This window comes from Chenopodium album, chromosome 27 (assembly GCF_948465745.1).
Source record: "Chenopodium album chromosome 27, dcCheAlbu1.1, whole genome shotgun sequence".
Taxonomy (NCBI): domain Eukaryota; kingdom Viridiplantae; phylum Streptophyta; class Magnoliopsida; order Caryophyllales; family Amaranthaceae; genus Chenopodium; species Chenopodium album.
This window is the reverse complement of record NC_137860.1, coordinates 30,373,442-30,387,041: the sequence shown is the minus strand read 5'-3', so window position 1 is coordinate 30,387,041 and position 13,600 is coordinate 30,373,442. Positions and strand designations below refer to the sequence as shown.

At 33.3% G+C, this 13,600-nt stretch overlaps 4 protein-coding genes across 4 annotated transcripts; 2 read left to right on the top strand and 2 right to left on the bottom strand.

The window, feature by feature from the left end:
• Positions 1-70: 70 nt before the first annotated feature.
• On the bottom strand, positions 71-3,516 carry LOC145620024 (uncharacterized). The gene is made up of 5 exons (XM_081674683.1): positions 3,313-3,516; positions 2,509-3,165; positions 2,279-2,428; positions 1,427-1,612; positions 71-271 (listed from the first exon to the last, which is right to left on the bottom strand). The coding sequence occupies exons 1-5, from the start codon at positions 3,514-3,516 to the stop codon at positions 191-193; spliced, it is 1,278 nt and encodes a 425-aa protein (XP_081530809.1). The 3' UTR covers positions 71-190.
• Positions 3,517-5,926: 2,410 nt separating this feature from the next.
• LOC145620023 (anaerobic nitrite reductase Glb1-1-like) lies at positions 5,927-7,051 on the top strand. The gene is made up of 5 exons (XM_081674682.1): positions 5,927-5,963; positions 6,073-6,166; positions 6,280-6,394; positions 6,647-6,763; positions 6,895-7,051. Exons 1-5 carry the CDS (start codon positions 5,927-5,929, stop codon positions 7,036-7,038), a joined length of 507 nt encoding a protein of 168 aa, XP_081530808.1. The 3' UTR covers positions 7,039-7,051.
• Positions 7,052-9,116: 2,065 nt separating this feature from the next.
• LOC145620254 (anaerobic nitrite reductase Glb1-1-like) lies at positions 9,117-10,732 on the top strand. The gene is made up of 6 exons (XM_081674893.1): positions 9,117-9,197; positions 9,355-9,516; positions 9,615-9,744; positions 9,841-9,958; positions 10,133-10,249; positions 10,349-10,732. The coding sequence occupies exons 1-6, from the start codon at positions 9,161-9,163 to the stop codon at positions 10,493-10,495; spliced, it is 711 nt and encodes a 236-aa protein (XP_081531019.1). The 5' UTR covers positions 9,117-9,160; the 3' UTR covers positions 10,496-10,732.
• A 1,095-nt stretch (positions 10,733-11,827) lies between these two features.
• On the bottom strand, positions 11,828-12,295 carry LOC145620022 (uncharacterized). The gene has a single exon (XM_081674681.1). The coding sequence runs from the start codon at positions 12,293-12,295 to the stop codon at positions 11,828-11,830; it is 468 nt and encodes a 155-aa protein (XP_081530807.1).
• Between the last annotated feature and the right edge of the window lie 1,305 nt (positions 12,296-13,600).

Here is a 13,600-nt window from a genome sequence, read left to right as displayed (position 1 = left end):
TTCAATATACCTGTAACAATTTTGGGGAAAAAATTACAACCAGAGTACAAAAAAATCCTCTAGCTGTTGTGCCTGTCAATGGAGAGGTTTATTTAAAAACTAATCTTCCTTTTTGGGAAAAAAATTTGTATACCCAGAACATGGTCTTTGTTGAAGAATGCAAACCGTAAACTAAGCCTCAATAATCTGCTCACTTGCAGGACTTGGAAACCTCGAGTGCCAGCTTATCCATAAACTGCCATTTTCGATGAAATCCCCAGCCTGGATTGCTCTGCATCACAAATTTATGCAACATTGCTATTTTAGTTTGTAATCGCATTTTTAATATGGAAATTCAGCCAGTAGATTGCCTGATCAGAATTACCAGACAATATCATGAAACTTGTCAAAATACCGACAGACCCTTTATTAAGCATAAGTAAAAGTGAGTCTATGTCAACATACAAAAGCAGCTAAAGATTAGGGGGAAAAAATGATCCCTAGAGAGCTCAAGTAGGGTGGCATGCCCTTCATAAGAATAATCAACCTTAGAAGTCACAAGGGTAATGGTTTTCCCAATATTGTTCTAAGCCGAAAAATACTAATCAACCAATCACAAAAGCCCATACATAAATACATAACCTAAAGCAACTAGTAGATCACAAAAGTCCATACTACTCCCTTATTTAGTTAAATAGGATGTATTGCCTTCATATTGAGAACCAAATTTGGCACTCTTCTCCATCCTAAATTATTCCTCCTACTAGGTTTCAGCATGGAGATAAAAATATACAGTAGCGTAGGGCCCGAGGCATTTGCTTATTAAGTTTGAATAAAATGTTGAAAGTAGTAAGAGAAATTGTTGGAGATGTAAAGGATAGGATGATAAGATGAGAACGAAAACCAGGAGAAAGTGCGGTCCAAATGCACATGATTGGGTGAACATTTTTCCATTTTAAATAACACAAAGATTATCTATAGAGAGAATAGAACATAGCTAGTAATCTTTCTCTATCTAAAGGCATAAATGCTAACAAAATAGCTTCCATACTTGGATGTAAATGAGCACTAAGTTACCAAAACCATCAACTGATCATCCTACATTCTTGACTCTCTAATGATACATTATTTCGTTAACTACCACTCATCAACACATGACCGGGAACAAAAATTAAAAAAAAAAATTAAAAAAAAGTTAAGAGGTTTCAAAATCTCTACCTGCTCTTACATCAGGTGTTAAAATTTAATCTATTAGTGAATAAAAACAAAGAGCTAAATGCAAATTAAAAGCTTTGCTTATAAGAGCGATGACAATGAATTGAATCTTGAATACTTTGCTTAGATGCTTTATGAACCATTGCTTTGAGCAGAAAGTTAAGATGATATGAAGTTACACCTTTATATAATACACCCTGAAAAAATGGATTGCAAGGTAGGAAAGACCAACCTGGATTGAAAGAACAGCACGGTCAGTGAAGTTTTTCACAGAATTAGGTACATTAGTGGGAATAGTTTTGGCAACTCTTTCCAATTCTTCATGTTGCTGCTTTGCAGTTGCTCTATCAGGCCCACAATAGTGATCCACAATATCTTTTAAAAGTGGAACCTTCTCCATTGTCTCATTCAGAATTTCCTAGCAAAGGTACATACTATTAGCTTTAACTAAGATTGAATGTTGGCTTAAAAAAATGATAAATCATGTAAACTATAAGCCATGTGAACAATCATCCCAAAAGAGTTATGCATCTCTATAGCTTACTGAAAAATATTGTGAATAACTGAGAAACCGAAATTAATTTTTCGCACACACACACACCTGTCTATCATTCCATGTGTTGACACTCAAGTTCCATTCAAGCGATTTTAGCAAGCAACTTTTCACCCTTAAAATGACAAACTAGCTACCATTTTATCAAGATAGAAACACATAACTACCAACGCGCAAACACATACACACACACATGATTTGATCCCTATATTACTATATGTGTGCAAGAACACAAGTGTGTGTAGTGATCCTAAACTTAATAGCTTTTTAAACCAACACAATCACGGTTTTCTTGATTAAGGTGGAATGATGTGTAAGATCAAAAAATGTTGGAAGGGAAGTGGAGAGGAATCAGCACCGAATTCCATACAAGAGAATGAGTCAGAATTGAAAGATACAAGAAACAAATTGCAAAACTATTTTTTAACACATAACAGTCACGATAAGTCAACAAATTCATGTTAAGCAAAATAGAAAAATAAGCTAATTAGCAGAGTATGCAACATAGCAGGATGCCAGGACAATGCTTACCTCCCACTCCTCTTGATTCTCTATTCCCTCATACGCCATCAAGAATGGCTTCATCTTCTCAAGAGCTTCACGAAGAGGCATAGGTGGATTCTCGTAAATATCAGGATTTGTCTCAAAATCTCCCATCAAGTATTCAGGCTCCAATTCGATCTACAACCCAAAGGTGAAGTTAACACATGAAATAGCTCATCCAACAAGTACAAGAGCAATGATTGAAAGACAAATAGTACCTTAAGATTTGTATCATATGCCTCGAGATACTCATCCTCCTCTGGATCAGGCAAGACATCAGTAGCCATTTCTTCAAATGCCTCAGTCAATTCGGCCATCATGATGGGCCCAAGCTCCTTGGCTAATTTCTCGCCATCTGCATCATCACCCATGACAAGTTTGTCTTCATCTTCTTCATCCTCCACCTCATCGTCAGAGTCCACTTTCGATCTTCCACCCATTCGCCTACGACCACCTCCTCTTTCAGCACCTCCAGCTTCCCTTCTATCATCACCCCTAGACAAGATGCCAACTGCCTTCTTTACAGCCTCCTCTTTGCTTATCTTAGTCTTTGCACCTACAGAGCCCTTCTCGCCTTTCTCAACTCTATCTCCCCCTCTTCCAGCTCCAGTGGCAGGAGCACCAACTTGCTTTGGCCTAATATGCCTATTCTCTTCCTTAACTCTATTTTCAAATACCGGTTTTCTATCAGGGATTCCCCTCCCTGTTCCTGAGAATACATTCAAAATATTTGCAGGAAGATTCTTTTCTCCAATAGGCTGACGAGGTACAGACTCAACTGATTCAGCTTCAGCACTAGTTCCCGTAAATTCATCTTTCTTAAGAAATACAGGTGCTCTATGTTGTGATCCCAGTTCATTTCCTCCCTCAAAGGACTGTTAAACTGGACCGCCTCTACCCTGACTTAATCCTAGCTGCCGTGGTGGTGGGTTGGATGCGACAAAGGAATTATATGAAGGAAGAAATGGGGAGGAAGGTAGGGGGTTTCCACTTCCATGCCCACATCCTGCAGGAGGTATCACCGATCCCTCATTCGAATCAGCTATACCAGCCACAAAGTTATATAGAGGTGAACCGGAGACACCCCGGCCTCGGCCTCTACCTCCTCCTGAGCCATCCCCAGCAGAGGAGGAAAAGGCAGAACAAGAAACAAGTTTACTTGTCCGCCCAATTGTTGTACTTCCTAATTTACTAGGATTCATAAACAACCCAATTCTTCCTCTCATTTTCACACCTTCCCTTAAATCCTATCAAATATCTTCACAAATATGTCCAGTAAAGCAGCAAAGAAATTAAAGTTTTCACCTTGAGAAAAGAAATTAAGAGTAACTGAATCAGTAAACTTTTTTTTTTTTTTTTTTTTTTTGAGGGCATGAATCAGTAAACTATTGATTATCTGGGGTTTTCAAACTTAGTTTTATCACTCAAAATTCCCAAGTGAATTGATGGTGAATTCACTAAAATTGATCTGAATAACTAGAATTTTATTTCTGGGAAATTAATTCCTGAAAATTGGGTTATAAACCCATTTCTCAGGAAAATTCAAATATTGAATTTCACATTCCGCAAATTAGTTCTGAATATAACGAATTTTACTTAAACATGACATGAATATCAATCCAATTGAGTTACAAGAACCTAAAAAAATAATGTTTCTGAATCTAAAAGAAATTCAATAGTGTGAGAAGTTACAAAATAACTTACCAAACAATGTCAGCACTCCATCGAGATTAGACAGAACCCAAATCAAAGAGCAAATCTTCTGAGCAAAAATGGCGAGAAGAAGAGGATATGGCGTTGGCCGTTGGGTTTAGAGTTAGCCCCAGTTGGGTTCTGGGTTTTAGGCTCGACTTCTTTAGCCAGTTAGGCTTTGAATTTTTATTTTTTTTAATCCTCTGCTTTAGAGATTCTTATTTTTTTTTTAATTCGTAAGGTAACGTTAAGAAACTCTTTTAATATGTCAGAAAAAAGAATACTACTCCGTACGTAGTAAGCAAAATAAGGTTATTATATCAATTTCCATACTACTAGATTTAATGACCTATATTAGCTATTCATATGACCGATTAGACTATGATTTTGTGGGTTCTACTCGTTTTAATTGGAGCTTTATGACTATGATTTAAGTTGGTTCGTTAATAAAGTAATGTCATAAGATGTTTTGCGATTACATTAATACTATGTTATAATCGTAGTTTGAAATCGACCTAATTTAAAGAAGGTAAAGGTAGTGGAGTTAGTGTGGTTTTTGATTTGTAATACACTAATACATATTTACTTTTTGTGAGCTTTGGTACTGTAGATTTGTAGCTATAGCTAAATTTTAAAGAAAGTCAAATGAACCTAGGCTTTTCAATACATAGTAAACGGAAATTCAAACCACCTACAAGTTTAGCCTTTTAGAGGAAACTTCATTCCAAATTAACTAGTGATTAATAATTGGAATAACACCTTAAACTTGTATGGAATACAATGTGGGATATTAACTTGAATTTTCTCTACTTGTGCATAATATAGTGTTTTTACACTCCCCCTCACATTTGAGTATCCAAAAAAATTAACTTGTAGACCTTATTGAAAGTAATTTATTAGCAATCCTCTTAGAAGTTGGACATCCTATATATCAAAGTAAATCCTTTAGCTATAATGCCATTTTATATGAATTTGTCTCTCTTATTGTTGGATCTATAATGCCAAAGTTTACTCTTCTAATTCGAGGCAAATAAGAATTCTCTTACTCTACGTACTAATTTGATGACTTATGTTGGTTTCTCTTAGAAGCATATGGCCTGTTCTCATTGACTGAACTCAGCTGACTGAACTGTACTAAACTGAACTGAAATGAATATTTTATAAGAGAAGGAAATTAGGAGCTGAACTGAACTGAACTGAACTGAACTGAACTGAACTGAACTGAGTTGAACTGTACTGAATTTCAACGTAAGAGGATAGGCCCTAACTTACTAATTTTGTATGAAATAAATCTCACGCCAATTTCCGAAAGCAAGGAATGAAATTTCAAATTAAACTTACTAAGGGCCTGTTCTCTTCAGCTAAATTTTTGTTCAGTTCAGTTTACCTCCAATTAGTTCAGTTCAGCTCCTAATTTCCTTCTCTCATAAAATATTCATTTCAGCTCGATTCAGTTCAATTCAACTCTACTCAGTTCAATTCAGTTACGTTCAGCTATAACAGTTCAGTAAATTAGAACAGGTCCTAATTATAGAAACACCAATCTATTTATTTGGTAACACCATAAATAGATCAAGAAAAATAATGATTGATCACTTGGAATTTCCTATAATTTTATATGGAGAAGACAGCAGCCAATTGACCATTTTATTATAGTACAATGAATTGTGTCAAGTTGAAATACTCAAATTTGACCATATGCTTTAGCATGTATGTTTTCCCATTTAAGGCCCCTAGTTTTTTAAACACAATAATCCACAGTTTTCATCTTAGATTGAATTAAATTTCTTGTAAAACAATTTAAGCTTTGTATTTGATTGACTCTACTTAGCATTGAAAGGTCATCAAATCTCCTATTTAAACAGTTTGAATTGAATATCATTAACTTCAATTTATACTACCTTTTATCTAACCAAAATTATTCAGATTTTGTTCACACCAACCATGAGTCTCGAAAACGTTATATGTCCTGCTTCAAATGGTACATTTTTATGTCTTTCACAATATTTTTTCATAGAATATTAAATGTCATTTACCATGATATATATCGTATGCTTATAATTGTTTCTATTTTTTGTTGGTTGTAACAGTTTTGTTTACTGAAGAACAAGAAGCTCTAGTTGTTAAATCATGGAATGCCATGAAAAAGAACTCTGCTGAACTAGGTCTCAAGTTGTTCTTGAGGTAACAAATATTTTACTCTATTAATTGGATTCATGATTATTCTGTACTTTAAAATTTTCGATTTTGTTCTCGAGTTTGTCTGTTTACATTGTAATCGAATTGGTTACGTGCAGGATATTTGAGATTGCACCAACAGCAAAGAAAATGTTTTCTTTTGTAAGGGACTCGAACGTTCCCTTGGAGCAAAACCCGAAGCTCAAAGCCCATGCTATGTCTGTTTTTGTAATGGTATGTACATGCTCGATCTAATATCCAAATCCATCCCCCTAAAACTCATGATGAAATTTTTGACACCCGAAAATTAATTCATTCCTAGTGACTTATATATATATATAGCCAAATACAGCTACGATACATATATACTGCCTCCGTTCCAAATTTCTTGTACACATAGTGGCCGGATTGCTATGGAAATAACATGTATGCCACGTATATACTTTTGTAATCTCTTATGTTCATAGTTGTTTCTCCATCTCTCAGACATGTAAATCAGCTGCTCAGCTTAGAAAAGCAGGGAAAGTAACTGTTGGTGAGTCTACCTTGAAGCATATGGGGTCAGTCCACTCAAAATATGGAGTTGTAGATGAACATTTTGAGGTAATTCATTAGTAACTCTTCTCAACTTCTAATGCATTTTCTTTCAAAAATCTCCTAGATATAACGAACTATGTTTAGATTGGTATGTTTATGTTCATTTTGAGCTTAGAAGATGTGTGAATAACCTGTAGGTGACTAGATTCGCGTTGCTGGAAACAATAAAAGAGGCGGTTCCAGAGATGTGGTCGCCGGAGATGAAGAATGCTTGGACAGTAGCTTATAATCAGTTGGTTGCTGCTATTAAGGCTGAAATGAAGCCTTCATCTACAGCTTAAGTTCACTTGAAAAGTGAACTTGCTTTTGACAATATAGTTCTTTTTTTTTTTTTTTTTATATACATGGAATAATGTTTCTTTACCTATAATGTACTATTATTGTACTATATATACTCCGTGTTACATTCTAATAATCAATTTCATTTTTACTTGTGTTGTAAAATCCTTAAAGTTTATCAGATGACATTATTTGTACGAAAACATCATATGTTGCTTCAAGTTTACAATTATATGCATCTTATAATCTTATTACCATTTCATTTAATACATTCTTGTTTGCTCTTGATGTTATATTTCCTTCACTCTTATTAAATTTCGTTTATTCGATCATTGTATATCATATTCAAGGAACAGTAATGAAGTATTTATCAGTTAAGATTATTATTCAAACAAAGAATTTTATGTTGACGTAAAATAATATCTCTAGCATGAGGTAATTTTTTATTATTGTAAATAACATATAATAATTTATTAATTTTAAATCAGCTTTGTTAGGGTTTGTTCACTTCAGCTTAATTTCAGCTCAGTTCAACTCCTATCAGTTTAGTTCGGTTCAGTTAAGCTCCAATCGATTCAGTTCAGTTCAGTTCTTAATTTTCTTCTCACATAAAATATTCATCTCAGCTCTGTTCAGTTTAGCTCCAATTCTTAATTTTCTTCTCACATAAAATATTCATTTCAGCTCAGTTCAGTTTAGCTCCAATCACTTCAGTTCAGTTTAACTCTAATCAGCTCAGTTCAGTTCAATTCAATTCAATTTTGTAAATATGAATAGACCCCTTACTCTTTTCTAGAGACTTACCAATACATCCTAATAGAGTAGTAGCCATTTCCTAACAAGCCAAATAAAGCTCATGAAATATGCCAAATGGCTAACTCACAAACTCATAGTCTGATCTGTTAGCCGCTAAATTAATTTAGAACACAGTTGCTTTTCCTGCATTCTCAAATTGAATTGAGGAAGATGTATTTAAATTTTGTCACATCTGATAAAGTTATCCTTTCCTTCCGGATACTAAATTTGGTTTTACTTGAGCGATTAAATGTATCGGTTGGACTTTTAAAACGATTACGTAATATTCTTGACTATATAAGGAAAAACGCAATCACGTAAATTTTGTCAATTTATTGCGATTAATTTTCTTTTACGGAGTTATATTTAGCTAAGATAATCTATGCAAGTTATATGATTATTAAAATTGTGCATTGTAAAGCATGGAAATACAACCGCGGTCACCACACACTGCACCCTTTTGTGGCCTTGATGTTGTCAAATAATGGGAAGGGGAGGTCGCCACTCATCAAAGGGGAGTAATATGTCTTTATGAACATAATTAACAAAGCTAAATTATATGAAACTTCATGATAATTTATGCTTCCATTAAGAATTGAAGTCACTTTAACAGTCTTTGAACGGATAATATAATCTATTTTAAGGAAACTAGCTTTTACGACAATGTTACTAATGTCTACCAATATCCAAATTACGTGTGTCATTTTCACCAAAATATCTATTATTATGATCTCCTTTATTGCACTTTTGTTAACAACACTACCTCTCAACCTATTAATTCTTATCAATTATATTTATGTATTTATTAATAATTAAAGATAATATTAATCAAATTATTGTGTTAGTAAATGTGCCAGTCAAGTTAGACATCTACTTTAAAACAAATGAATTTTTTTTCATAAAAATCTATCTCACTCAACTCTATTTGTCTTTCATTCTTCCGCTCACCCTACTAAATTCCTTATATACTGAGTACATGTTCAAACATTAACATGCTGGCCAACAAGAAGATTATTTGAGAACAGAAGAGCGGTATTAACAACGACATTAAATTTGGTAGGAAGACAAGATAGATATCAAAATTTACCAAGTTGAGAATTCTTAGCATTTTAGCAACATGACACATGCAATTACCTAAGCCGGTAAAGTAGGTTGACTCTACTCTTCCTTGAAAGGCTACTGCATGAGTGCATGCTCCCATAAGTGGTTTAGTACATTGTACTTAGATTACTTTATTTTTGTTTTTAAGAACCAAGATCTAATTTTTCCTGTATTTAACTATTTATACATCTCTTACCAAAGTTATAATTCACATCTTCATATTTTCCAATGGATTTTATCTGCACCAAACCCCCTGCCTCCAAAGGTACTGTCACTTTCCTACATTCTTTCATTTTGATATTTTAGATATTACACTAATTACAGTATTAAATTCTAAGGTTCATTTTTGAAAAAAAAAAAAAAAAAGTTAAGGGGCATTTTTTATTTTATTTTTTTGTTAATTATTGTGGGTTTTTTTGCAGCTATTTGCATTTCCAATGCAGTGACATTTCATAGTAATTTTGCTCCACAGAAAAATTCCAATTTCCCCTGTTTTAACAGAGGATTTACTGAGTTGTCATGGATCAAAAGGGAAAACTTTCAATTTCAGGGACTTTTTTGCAAAGATTCCAGACTCATCACTAGTAAATTTTCCTTCCCCCTTCATTTTATTTTCTAATTTGATATTATTATATTATATAATCTAATTAATTAAGACTTTATTTCTGATTAATTAAATTAGGTGTAAGCAAGAGGAATAATGGTGGATTAATTGTAAAAGCATTCAGTGAAGAGCAGGAAATTCTTGTGGTTAAATCTTGGAATGCCATGAAAAAGAATGCTTCTGAATTGGGTCTTAAGCTCTTCTTAAGGTTGATTAATCATCTAATTAAATCCCAGAAATTGGATTAAATCTTCCTCTAAGTCTCTAATTTAGGATTACTAATTTGGGTAAGGTTATATTTCAGGGTTTTTGAGATTGCACCCACTGCAAAGAAACTGTTCTCATTCTTAAATGATTCTAATGATATTCCTTTGGAAAAGAACCCAAAACTTAAGGCCCATGCCTTAACTGTCTTCGCCATGGTAATTACTAATTACTCCCCCCGTTCCTTTTTGTTGTTTCTCTTTTTGTCGTGCTTAGAATCATTTTTTTTACCTCCTACATATCAATATTACTAAACTTTTTTTCATAATTTTAATCAGGAAAAAATCAATACTAACTTAAATAATTTAACTTTTTTTTCCTTCTTAATATAGACTTGTGAATCAGCTGTTAATTTGAGGAAGGCAGGAAATCCCACAGTGAAAGATTCCAACTTGAAGGATTTAGGAGAGTTGCACTTCAAATATGGGGTGGTTGATGAGCATTTTGAGGTAATTATTTAGTTTAAACAAATTGTCATGTCATATTATATATGTCATTTGCTAGTATTATAAACATTTTAACAATATAATCATTGTTTACACATAAAGGTTGTTAGATTCGCGCTACTCGAAACCATTAAAGAAGCAGTTCCTGAAATGTGGTCATCAGAGATGAAGGAAGCTTGGACAGAAGCTTACAATCAGCTAGTTGCTGCTATCAAAGAACAAATGAAACCTTCAGTACAAGTTGTTTAGTGACAAAAATATCTTATGTAAACAACATTATTATGTTTTTTTAGACTTGAATAAATGTGTTACAAAGTTTGTTAGATTAGACTAGTTTATAATGTATGATTATATCTAGCATTAGTCCAAATTTAATGTATGAAAGAGTGAATATCTGTTCAACTAATATAGATTCAGTGAATTAGATAACAAACAGAACAAAAGAATAAGAAAGCAAATCACTTTATTGAGATTTTAATTTTTCTTCGTTTGTTGGATTTAAAAGGGCCCTTGTACAGTACAAATGTTTGGTACATCCAGCTATTTGAATCTCAGTATATGCATGCATTCAAGTTTGATGGACAAATACCCTTATCATTAACCCTTTAATAGTTAATACTAGAGAAGTCCGATCCTTTTCTTATAATCCGTCATTGTCTTGCCACCCTGTTCTTGCCCCCCGGCACACGTGTGCTTGCAGGGGGTGGGAGCGAAATTATTTTAAATTATTGTCTTATTGGTGTATCAGTATATGTACATGTGAATAAAAAACGGTTATTGTAGACAAGCTTCAAACACATTTATTCTGAAATTAAATTATAATGTCCTCGCAATGATACAAAAGTATTGCGATGAGATTTAGAGAAAGTGTAACCCACTTGGAACCATAAGTTGGGATAAGACCAAATTATCGGGCTTATCTTGTTCTAGACACCTTTCTTGGTTGATAAAATGAAGGAATCCAATCAGATTAAACAATCGATCTGAACATATATACTTGATCAAGTTTAAAACACACCATATTAATGATCACAAGAGCAAATGTAAATGCATCGGGCCCGAAATCTAATTGGTTATGCACAATCTTTAAAAGCATGAATGAATCCATAATTGCAAATGTACTAACACCATATCCTTGTCCTTAGACTTAATTATATGTACAAACTCCAGCTCATAATGCTAATAATTGAACAAAAAGTTGAACAAACATAGAAATGGAAGATATAGAGGGTTGTTACTTGTTACAATTCGTACTTTTTCTTTTCCCAAATTTGGCCTTTTGCATAAAATCAGACCAATAACAACAACTAATTGGTGCTGCCCATAATGTGCCCACTTAGTGTTACACATATATGAACCTTTAAATGATTCATTGTTGGCCAAATTGGCCATTTTTACATGTTCATCTTTACACCAATTCACAACATTGCATCTCTCTAGGGACACACACATTGCTTTTGGTCACAATACAACTACATGTTACAATTACAACCATCACTCTAAAAAAATGGTCGTAAAAATTTTTACATTTTTCTTTTTTCTTCGGTTTTCATCAAACTAAAAATACATACAAAACGAAAATTAAATCCCAATTCTCCGGCTACCTCGCCGTGCCTGTGGGTAGAGTGCACCAATAGCATCAAGCCCACTTAGGACGCGACACGAGCTACGAGCTTGAGCAACAATTTTGGCAACATTAGAGTGACTTCTTTTAATATTAGAGAACCCAAGTGCTATACTAGCCTTAATAGCTAACCCACATAAGTCCTCAAGAGAAAGGACTTTATGAGCTTGAGAAAGTGGTAAAAGGAAGTATATCTGACCTAGCTCAAGTTCTTCATCATATGAAATTTGAGGAGCAATTGAATCAACATACATTGACTCCGAACTTGCAAGAAAACAACTTGTGTGTTGAGAGAGTACGCGATGTGCAGTGATCGCCTCGTTGAACTCTTCTAAGCTTCCATCTGGATGAATGATCATAACCGTAGGTCTCAATGAGAGAAAATTGCCATTTCTTTTGGTCATTTGAGAGCTACAAATGCCCATATTTTTTGGAAGCAAAATAAAAGAAGAGAAAAAAGGATATTAAGATGTTTATGCATGAATAAAGAGGAAAACAAATATATTGGGATTTATAGAGGAAAATTTAGGCCCTAGTTAGCCCCACCATTATATATTGTAAGGACAAATGAAAATGATTTTCCTAGAAAGGGCATTGACACTAAAAAGGAGATAAATTATACAAGTATATCTATCATAAACTATATGATTTGAAAAAGCTTGATATATACCAAAATAATAGTCTTACATACATCACAAATTGTTGAAAATAATATGGTTCACATAACTTTTATGTAACAACTAAAAGAATGTAGCAAGAAAATACAACATTGCGCTTTCGGTTGATAGCCAGCTTGCAGTGACCGTAGTGTTAGTAGTGTGAAGTATTTTTAATGTCAATAGACTTGGTAAAACTCGAGAGCGAAAAATCAAACCGCCAACAAATCTCTACTATTCTGACACAATGTGTATAGTAAGTATAACTAGTTATTGGTCTAGAATCTAGATGATATAATGATTGTTAATTTGTTATGTCATGCACAATTGTATGTAACAAAAAAAATAAAATTGTTAAGTATTTAAATCAAAGACTAAATCAAGTGGAAATTAACGGTTTGGTTAGGAAATTTTTTTCAAACCGGTAGATTGGTCATTAATGACATTGAAATCTAATAATACTAGTCCAGAATTGATTTTTAGTCCTTTCTTTTCTAATGTGAAGCTTTGGGTTCAAGTCTTGATATTGTCAAAGAATTATATGTTTTTTATGCTCAATTTGTAATAGTGTTTGGCAATGTAGTGGTTGCGGTAGTTTTTAGTGGTGGAGATAGCTTTTATCAAAAGTTGGAAATATTAGCTTTTGAAATTAGAGGTACCTTTTGAAATAGCTGTTGAAAATTTAATTTATAGTTTTAAAAATAAAATATTGTTAGAGATATCGGAAAATATATGTGTGATATATTTTCCGATATCTCTAACTGACAAATTAATTATGAGAGAATAGCTTAGCTTATTATTCATCAATACGTTGAGTATTTATACAAAACCTAACCTCATAAGATAGGAAACAATATTCCTAAAAGATATACCATATATCCTAATGATATATTCTCAAAATAATATCTTAACATAAATATCCTAAATATATTATTCTCTTAAATGATATATACGGAAAATATATCACACATATATTTTCCGATATCTCTAACACCCTCCCGCAATCGTAACGGCAGTAACACGAACGTTGCGATTGGAAATTCTTCACTTTGTAGAAGCCGAGATGCACACACT